Source organism: Dendrobates tinctorius, unplaced genomic scaffold (genome assembly GCF_039654945.1).
Source record: "Dendrobates tinctorius isolate UK_male_01 unplaced genomic scaffold, ASM3965494v1 ptg000254l, whole genome shotgun sequence".
Taxonomy (NCBI): Eukaryota; Metazoa; Chordata; class Amphibia; order Anura; family Dendrobatidae; genus Dendrobates; species Dendrobates tinctorius.
This window is the reverse complement of record NW_027361921.1, coordinates 12,432,649-12,443,402: the sequence shown is the minus strand read 5'-3', so window position 1 is coordinate 12,443,402 and position 10,754 is coordinate 12,432,649. Positions and strand designations below refer to the sequence as shown.

The 10,754-nt window shown below is 40.9% G+C and overlaps 1 protein-coding gene across 4 annotated transcripts in view; it reads right to left on the bottom strand.

The window, feature by feature from the left end:
* Positions 1-2,324: 2,324 nt before the first annotated feature.
* Positions 2,325-10,754, bottom strand: part of STAT1 (signal transducer and activator of transcription 1) — a 630,302-nt gene continuing 621,872 nt past the window's right edge. For all 4 annotated transcript variants that reach the window (XM_073558164.1, XM_073558167.1, XM_073558166.1 and 1 more), the window contains one exon: positions 2,325-2,577. In XM_073558164.1, the coding sequence (XP_073414265.1) occupies positions 2,557-2,577 (21 nt within the window). In that variant the 3' untranslated portion in view covers positions 2,325-2,556. The remainder of the gene's footprint in view (positions 2,578-10,754) is intronic.

Sequence of the window (10,754 nt, the reverse complement as noted above, 5' to 3'; positions counted from 1 at the left end):
GTCCACAACAATGTATACACCAGTCAGCCTTGTATGCCACCTAGGCACCCACTCTATACAACATACTACTAGTATATTTTTAGTTCTCAAACACCTCATTTTATGAATGTTATTTCCCTCCCTTTTTTTCTTCTACATTATTTTTGACTAACAATTGAGATAGATTGTTCCACAACTACCACAAGAGTGGACACCTACTGCTCCATTTCCACTTTTAATTCATACCCTTTATGCTGATTTTTGCTCATTTACATCATGTCTTGACCAACATCCTTGATCAATGTTCGTTTATATCTTTATAATTTTTCCAAGTTTCATATTGTCTGACTCATGCTACATGTTTAAATTCTCACATGTGGTCTTTTCTCTTGCGACTTAATGATTAAAACCTGGGATGGGTGGAAACGTCTGTTATAATTTTTAGTTGCCTTTCTGTACCATCATTTGATCTGCTCCCAATTCTTTGTGCACGGACTTGAATAAAACCTTTTCATCATAAACCCAAGAGTGTAGAGTGAATTCTGATAGTCTAGAGTTGAGTGCTTTACAGCCATTCCATGAGCATCTCATTGGTTGACAGTGTGCACACTAAATATTACTTTACATAGTGTGGACTCAGCCAGGGAGACACAATCAGGGTCGTCATATATATTACCCAGCGCCAGAAGAAATTCCTCCACTGTCTGGAGAGACTAGAAGTCAGACGGGAGAGAGAATGCCCATGCTTGGGGGTCAGCCTGAATGAGCGAGATTATTAGCCCCACCCATTGCTCCTTGGATCCTGAGGAACAAGGATGTAATCTGTAGTATAGTTTACAGGCCTCCCTGAAAACAACAAACTTGTCATGCCCCCCATAGAACCCATTAGGAAAAGTGATCTTGGGCTCCACTAAGGGTTGCCTGGGAGTCATGGTCCTCAAACATGATGTGCTAGGGGTGCTGCAAAACAACAGTGCGTGGATCTTCTACCTCCAGGCTGAGCTGCTGCGGTTGCCCTGTTAGAGCAGTGATAGGATTTATTATAATGGAGCAAAAATGGTTTCGGTCAAAGCTAATGTCACAACTCTGTTGTTGTGTGTCCAAGGAACAGGGCCTTCTATCCTCTATAGCAACATTCATTAAAAGAAAAATGATGCGGCACTCACCAAATTCCTTCCCCACATGCCTCTTTATACCTGCATGTCTGAATAGCTTTGTCTGAACCATTAATGGCGTAATCAAAGATAAAAGACATCGTTACCATTTCAGCAATTTGGTGAGTGCCGCATCATTTTTCTTTTTATGAATGTTGCTATATTTGTATATTTCTGATGCTAAGAACCAATTACCAATTGCTTGTTACTGCTAGTCTTCAGTGTGTAAGGATCCATCATTGAAATGCATGTGGAACTGATGTCCTTAGTGCCGTTAAACTGCTTCTATTTTTTCCTTCTTTTCTGTCCCTAATGCTAGAGGCCCCTAGCTTGCCTTGTTCCCTGGGTTACTCCTGATGGTGAAGGTGCTGGGGCCACATACCTTGCCTTAGATCCTAAATCCACCATCAGTCTGCACCTTTCCCCCACCCAGGGAAGAGGGGAGTAGTAGTGTACTGTAATAGACCAGACTAACACTGTAATACCAACAGGGCTAACAAAAAATACCAAACATATAAATATGCATACACATATAACATAGGTATTCATCGGGGAGTGGAGGATGGGGTTAAACCAAAGGAGGAGAAGGGAATTATCACACACTCAAAACCTAGCAATAGTCTCAGATAAATCCACTACCTGCCTACTCAAATCACCACCAACCACCTCCAGCCATGCAGCAAAAGCCACTCTGACAAAGAGTGCTAGCCAGGACCCAGATTGTATAGGAGATGGGAGTGGCTAACAGTGCACAGATGAGAGCCTTCGCTCCAGGAGTGCTCAACAGAGCAGATTAACCCATGCACCGCCCAAAGACGTTTACACAATTTAATACGAAGGTGAAGTGCTTCTAGCCAATGCAAGAGTAGGAGAAATCAAAAGCTGTGGTCTTCTGGCTCCTCTCTGTCGCGGTAAATCTGTGACAGTACCTGTATGGGATCCTCCAGTGTGGTTTTAGCTATTCATGTTACAGTACTCAAAATAGTAGAAAATATGACTGCATGATCATACTACATTTAATCATGGACAACGGCTGCACATAGGAACAAAATTATATTTTTTTTATTGAAGAATATTTGCAAAGTTGTTTATTTGCTTTAATATCTATTCAATAGATATTGAATCAAATTTTATATTTGCACTTTTATTCTGTTTGGAACATCGGCTCATTCACAATAAATTACAAGTAAATGAGTTGCAACAAAGGTTATGTTCTTTATTTATTTAATGGACATATCAACAAAGACTAGATGTAAGTTATTAACAAATGCTACTTATCCAATATGTGAAGTACATTGTTCACACACATAATATCAAAGAACATTAGCAAGAAGCATATTATTTATTTCGATATTTTATTTTACTAATGATTTAAAGATTACATTTGCAGTGCTGACTTTTTTCAAGCTGGTATTCAAGATGTTTAGCTGTTGTAGGAATGCATCTGTAAAACAAACAAAAATAGATTATTTTGCCTGCTTAGCCTCTTCATGGTTGGACGATTTGTGTTTTCGTTATTTTCTACCCTTCTTCCAAGAGCCATAATTTTTTTATTTTTCCAAAAACATAACCATGAGGACTGGACATTTGCGGAACAAGTTGTAGTCTTGAATGACACTATTTATGCTACTACTAGATTATGGCCCGATGCTATCGCATCGGGAGGATGCGATAGCATCACACCTCTTGCCATATTAACCCTCAACACACACTCCTCTCACCTTTCACCATCTCCACTCGCATCCACTCACTCTTTCACTCCACATACGACCCTTTCTCTCTCACTCCATCTCTCATACTCACACCGTCATCGTCGCTGCCCCGACATCTTCCTCCGCCGCTGCGATCCAGGATCCAGACGTTCTCCAGGCCGCCGACATGCTCGTGCGGGACGCCATCTTGGATTTCGTGAAATCCCGCGATATTAAAGATGGCGTCGCCGCAACAACATGTCGCTGGCGTGGACGACATCGGGATCCAAAAAGATGGCGTCGGCGAAATCTCGCGAGATTACGCCAACGCCATTTTGGATCCCGATGTCGCCCACGCCAGCGACATATTCTTGAGGGACGCCATCTTGGATTTCGTGAAGTCCCGCGATATTCAAGATGGCGTCGCCGCAACAACATGTCGCTGGCATGGCGACATCGGGATCCAAAATGGCGTCGGCGTAATCTCGCAAGATTTCGCCGACGCCATCTTTTTGGATCCCGATGTCGTCCACGCCAGCGACATGTTGTTGCGGCGACGCCATCTTTAATATCGCGGGATTTCACGAAATCCAAGATGGCGTCCCGCAAGAACATGTCGGCGGCCTGGAGAACGTCTGGATCGCGGCGGCGGAGGAAGATGTCGGGGCAGCGACGATGACGGTGTGAGTATGAGAAACGGAGTGAGAGAAAGGAACGTATGTGGAGTGAAAGAGTGAGTGGACATGAGTGGAGGTGAAAGGTGAGAGGAGTGTGTGTTGAGGCGGTGTGGTGTGTTGAGGGTTAACATGTGCGTGTGTGTGTGGTGACGTCACCGGTTACAACTGGACGGAAGTTGTTACAACCGGAAGCTGCTTAGGGCATTTATTATTATAGATAAAATGTACTGTAAATTGGGGAAAACATTTGTGTGATAAAACTGTGAAAAAAATGTGATTCTGCGATTGTTTATGGGGTTTTCCTTTGATGGTATTCATTGTGCGGTGTAAATGAACTTACAATTGATTCTCTAATATTAGCATGACTGCAGTGATGCCAAACATGCATCATTTTTAAAATGTTCTTTTACTTTAGTGGTGAAAAATATTTGGAACTTTGTAAAAATAAAATTGCTTTGTGTTGTATATTTTGATATCTGACAATGACAATGGTTTTACTTTTCTGTTGATAGAGCTATTTGAGGACTTGATTTTTTTAGCATGGCAAGCAGACATTTTTATGGATATCTTTCTTGAATACATGTGACTTTTCAGCTCTTTTTTACTGTAATATTTTAAGAAGATGCATCAATCAACAAAACAATTCTGGCATTTCATTTTTTTTCTCCTTATGCTGTTACCATTTTGGTTACTTAATTTTATATTTTGATAGATTGGACTTTAACAGACAGAGGGATACCAAATATACTATAGCAGTAGAAAAATACACAGATAGCACATTCAAAAATCATACCTTGATCTAATGCCACTAGACAAAAAATTACAAAACTGAACATGAGGGTCTTAGTTTAAAACATTCTGATAAGACTTGGGGAGAAGGGGGGATTTTTGAAGCTTATCACGCCATGTCATCCAGTATTGGAGGCTGAAATCTGTGTGTCAGGTGCCGGTCCTGCTGGTGAAGCTCAGCCAAAGGTTCAAGGAAGAGTAGTAAGTGGCACATCCGTCCGTATTTGGACCGATGTGCAGCTTACTTTTCCTTGAAATTCTGATAAGACTATAAAAGCCCACTACCATATCATGGTGAACCTTTCAGTGGGTCACTAGCCTAAAAGGTGTGCCACCATGCAGCAACCACTGCGAAAACAGCAGTGCACAAGCAGGAGGAGTTGCTCAGTGCTCTACAGCATCAACGCAACAAGACAAAGTCTCTATGCAGGGGCTGGCTCGCAATTTTCAGCCTGGGGGGCAATCACAAGGCAGTGGCCCTGGAGTTGCGATGGTCAACCTTTGCCCTGCTTCTCTCTGGCAGCTGCATTAAAGCAGCAGAGATAACAAGCTTTAAAAACAGACTGGTACATAGATATGGAACAGAACGGAGCTTGCTGCATAGATATGGAAGGAGAACCAAGCTTACTGCCTATATAGATACTGTGGAAAGAAAAAGGGGGAGACAGGGTGCTTCCAATGCGTAGGTCTGTATGGAAAGTAGATGAGTGCACAGCAAATGTTAGGCTCACCTGATAGGGTTGTGAGAGTCACAACACCTATAATCACATAAAACAGCTGCAGCAGTCTGCACGAGGTCCAAGGACTTGGTACAAAGAGAGGGCTGGTAGTGCAATAAGAGACTGCGCTGCTGTAGTAGAATTCAAGATATCTTTATTGCCAACGCGTTTCCTGAGTCAGTCCCAGCTCACTTCATCAGTGATGAAGTGAGCTGGGACTGGCTCATGAAACGCGTTGGCAATAAAGATATCTTGAATTCTACTACAGCAGCGCAGTCTCTTATTGCACTACCAGCCTTCTCTTTATATACTGTAACAGAAGCAAACTAACTACATGGGCACAAGACTGAAACCAAGATTACTACGTAGATAAGGGAACTGAAAGGAGCTTACTACATAGATTTGGGAGTAGAACCCAGCTTACTACAGACATAAAGGCGCAGAACCGAGCTTACTACAGAGCTATCAAACCAGAACCAAGCTTACTAGAGATATATGGGAGCAGAATTGTGCTTACTACAGAGATAAGGGAACAGAACTGAGCTTACTAAAAGATATGAGAGCACAACGAAGCTTACTACAGAGATATGGGAGAACAGAGTTTACTACAGAGATATGGGAGTAGAACTGAGCTTATGAAATAGATATGGTAACAGAACCAAGCTTACTACAGAGATATTGGATCAGAACCGAGCTTACTACAGAGATATTAGATATCAGAACAGAGCTTGCTACAAAGATAAGGGAGCAGAACAGAGTTTACTACCGAGATATGGGAGCAGAACAGAGCTTACTACAGAGATATGGGAGCAGAACCGAGTATACTACAGAGGTAAGGAAGCAGAGCCAAGCTTACTACAGAGATATGGGAGCAGAACCAAGTATACTACAGAGGTAAGGAAGCAGAGCCAAGCTTACTACAGAGATATGGGAGCAGAACCGAGCTCACTGCAGAGATATGGGAGGAGAACCGAGATTACTACAGAGATATGGGAGCAGAACTGAGCTTACGACAGAGATATTGGAGCAGAACCGAGCTTACCACAGAGATATGGGAGCAGAACTGAGCTTACTACAGAGATATGGGAGCAGAACAGAGCTTACTACAAGAGATATGGGAGCAGAACCGAGTATACTACAGAGGTAAGGAAGCAGAGCCAAGCTTACTACAGAGATATGGGAGCAGAACCGAGCTCACTACAGAGATATGGGAGCGGAACCGAGATTACTACAGAGATATGGGAGCAGAACTGAGCTTACTACAAGAGATATGGGAGCAGAACCGAGCTTATCACAGAGATATGGGAGCAGAACGGAGCTTACTACAGAGATATGGGAGCAGAACAGAGCTTAATAAGTCTACTACTTACAGTCTACTACTTACAGTCTACAGAATCTAGATTACTACATCGATATAGTACCAGAATCAAGCTTACTGCTTAGATACAGTTGTGGCCAAAAGTATCGTCGGCATCTGAATGAAAAGGGACTGTATGGTAGGAGACCCAGGAAGACCCCACTTCTTACCCCGAGACATAAAAAAGCCAGGCTAGAGTTTGCCAAAACTTACCTGAAAAGCCTAAAACATTTTGGAAGAATGTTCTCTGGTCAGATGAGACAAAAGTAGAGCTTTTTGGGCAAAGGCATCAACATTGAGTTTACAAGAGTAAAAAAGAGGCATTCAAAGAAAAAAACACGGTCCCTACAGTCAAACATGGAGGAGGTTCCCTGATGTTTTGGGGTTGCTTTGCTGCCTCTGGCACTGGACTGCTTGACCATGTGCATGGCATTATGAAGTCTGAAGACTACCAACAAATTTTGCAGCATAATGTAGGGCCCAGTGTGAGAAAGCTGGGTCTCCCTCAGAGGTCATGGGTCTTCCAGCAGGACAATGACCCAAAACACTTCAAAAAGCACTAGAAAATGGTTTGAGAGAAAGCACTGGAGACTTCTAAGGTGGCCAGCAATAAGTCCAGACCAGAATCCCATAGAACACCTGTGGAGAGATCTAAAAATGTCAGTTTGGAGAAGGCACCCTTCTAATATCAGGGACCTGGAGCAGTTTGCCAAAGAAGAATGGTCTAAAATTCCAGCAGAGCATTGTAAGAAACTCATTGATGGTTACCGGAAGCGGTTGGTCGCAGTTATTTTGGCTAAAGGTTGTGCAACCAAGTATTAGGCTGAGGGTGCCAATACTTTTGTCTGGCCCGATTTTTGGAGTTTTGTGTGAAATGATCAATGTTTTGCTTTTTGCTTCATTCTCTTTTGTGTTTTTTCATTTAAGACAAATTAAATGAAGATAATAATACCAAAGAATTTGTGACTGCAATCATTTTCAGGAAGAAACTGAGTATTATCTGACAGAATTGCAGGGATGTCAATACTTTTGACCACAACTGTATGGTACCATAACTGAGTTTACTTACAAACCTACATACAACTTCAGAAACAAGGATATGTAACTACAACAGGGGCGTTGCTAGGGTTCTAAAAGATCAGGGGCCCAAAGTGCATGTCTCCCCATATGACCCCCTATAGCCATTTAAAATAGCATCTATACATACAGAATTACAGTATACTGCTGTTGCTAACCAAAAACACACAATGCAAAGACCAATATTATAAAAATTACTACTATAAAAAGGGCAAAACAATACAGCTGCACAATGCCCACAACCATCACCACAACACCGCAAATACATAATATAATGTGACCATTACCTCTACATAACAAAACACTCTAATCAGACCAATGACACCACCATACACCTTCTACTACATAATGACTGAAACACATTAAGTTGTTACTAAATAAAAAAAGGAAAAAAAAAACGCTACTAAAAAGAGCAATATTACCATCTTACAGTAACTGTATATTGGTAGGTTCTAGTCCCGCCGAACATTACAGTACAGTACAGTTATGTATAGTAACTTACAGCTAACAATCTTTCTGATTCAGGTTGTTCACTTTTCCCAATATTTCAAAAATTGTGTCATTACTATGATTCTCCCCAAAAAATTAAAGTGTCCCATGGAAAGTATTAATGCCTCTACTGTGCAAAGGCTATAATATCCCAAATGCGCCCTTCCAGCAACAAATACCCTTGAGTGTCCACTTATAGTTATCAATGCCCACCCTCAAAAAATAAATAATAGAACCTGATTGTCCCTATCAAAACTAATAGTGTCCCCACTTATAACAAATAATGTCCTCTGAGTGCCCACACAGCTCTTTATAGAGTATAATATAACTGAATCTTACACTAAAATAATGCAAGAAAAAGAAGGCATAGACCAAAATTACATATAAAATCCCAATTTATTATTCAAAGATTAAAATAGTAGCAAGACAAGGAAATTTCCAAAAATATGCCAAGGTAAGTATTCACACTGAAGAAGTAAAAAAAACGCGTATTATAATCTCCAAGGAACAAAAATTAAGCGCTAAAAAATCTCTCTTTTGTAGGAAATAAATAATGCGCTTAGTTCCTATTAGAGAAGCTAAATGACAGCTCATAAGATATACATAGAAAATTATATTTATATGTTAATTACAAGAAAAATGTGCACATTGTACATATAATATTATATAACATATATAACATGTGGTTACAAAGGGATATAAATATATAAAATGCTCAGTGCATAATCCCTGTCCACAGATAGCATATTTAATGAACACTGCAACTGCTAGTATATAGTTATAAATGTGTATTTTGTATTGAGAGAATATACATATTGAACATAACAATAATAATATAATGGTAAGTAATGGATATCATTATAATAGTCTGCCCAGTGCTCAGTAACCATCCCAAAACTACACCTTCAATGAACGCTGATACTCTCAATATACACTTGCAGATGCCAGCTAAATTGTATAGAACAGGATTGCGTAGTACAATGCGATTGCGGCTGTCAAAAAACTTACATGTAAGTAAACGCTGGTATTAATGGTTAACAGGTACCCCGGCTACCCCGACAGCGCCGTTTCGCCGTATGGCTTCCTCAATAGGGGGCAACATATGTATGTGAAGTGAGTGCAGTCCTAAATAAATATCCCTGCAAACAGGTGTAAGTGATGTCGGCATTACTGGTGACTCATTGCGCATGCGCCGCTCCTTGAACTTTCTCCCATAAAGACTGACTTAACATCCACCGCTCCTGCAATGCTAGCGTGAAACGCTACAACGTCACTATGTTGAGCAGGACGTGAAGTCAGGGGATTGTCCTAAGTGCCGCATGCGCTAACCAGACGCCGATATATATAAAGAGAATATAGCACTCAAGAAAAACATGGTGTTGGTTTATATCCGCTGTGGAAAAAAATGCATCAAAACAGCGCAAAAAACAGGCAAAAACCGTGACAAAAACGCGCGGAAAACGCGAAGGGAATCAGGTTTTTGAGCAGAAATTTTCTGCAACGTGTGCACTTAGCCTTATATATAGTAGGATTCTCTCCTACAGCTCTCTATTTGTAATATAATGTACCCCACAGCTTCCTATCTACATTATGACAATCCCACACCCTATATAAATACTATTTATACACACAGGTGGTTCTCACAAAACTAGAATATCATCAAATAGTTAATTTAATTCAGTTCTTCAATACAAAAAGTGAAACTCATATTATATAGAGTCATTACACACAGTGATCTATTTCAAGTGTTTATTTCTGTTAATGTTGATGATTATGGCTTACAGCCAATGAAAACCCAAAAGTCATTATCTCAGTAAATTAGAATACTTTATACCACCAGCTTGAAAAATGATTTTAAAATCCGAAATGTTGGCTCACTGAAATGTATGTTCAGTAAATGCACTCAATACTTGGTCGGGGCTCCTTTTGCATCAATTACTGCATCAATGCGGCATGGAATGGAGGCGATCAGCCTGTGGCACTTCTGAGGTGTTAGGGAAGCCCAGGTTGCTTTGATAGTAGCCTTCAGCTCATCTGCATTGTTCGGTCTGGTGTCTCTCATCTTCCTCTTGACAATACCCCTGAAGATTCTCTATGTGGTTAAGGTCAGGCGAGTTTGCTGGCCATTAAAGCACAGTGATACTATTGTTTTTAAACCAGGAATTGGTACTTTTGGCAGTGTGGACAGGTGCCAAGTCCTGCTGGAGAATGAAATTTCCATCTCCATTTATGCAGCACTGTACAGCCACATATGGGGTGTTTCTACATTCAGCAGAAAATGTGTGACACATTTTGGTGTGACACATTTTGGTGCAATTTTTACCCACTCCCAGTGAGAAAATATAAAATCTGGGGCTTAAACAACATTTTGGTGGTAAAAATGTAACCATTTTTTCTTCACTGCCCAATGGTATAAAATTCTGCAACACTGTGGTGTCACTGCACCCCCAGATGAATTAATTGGGGGGGGTCTGCTGTTCTAGCACCTCAAGGGCTCTGCCTATGTGACATGGCACCCTCAAACCAGTTCAGCAAAATCTAAACTCCTATATGGCGCTTCATCCCTTTTGAGCTTTGCACTGTGCCTCAAAAGTAGTTAGCCATGACATATGGGATATCGTTGTACTCAAGAGAAATTGCACATCAAATTTTGTGGTCCATTTTCTCCTGCTTTCCTTGTGCAAATGAAAAAAATTTTGGGGACAAAACAAACTTTTTTGTAGGAACATTTGTTTTTCTTTTTCACAGATCAACATTATAAAATTTTGTAAAGCACTGTGGGCTCAAGGTGCTCACCACACATCCAGATAATCTCTTTTAGA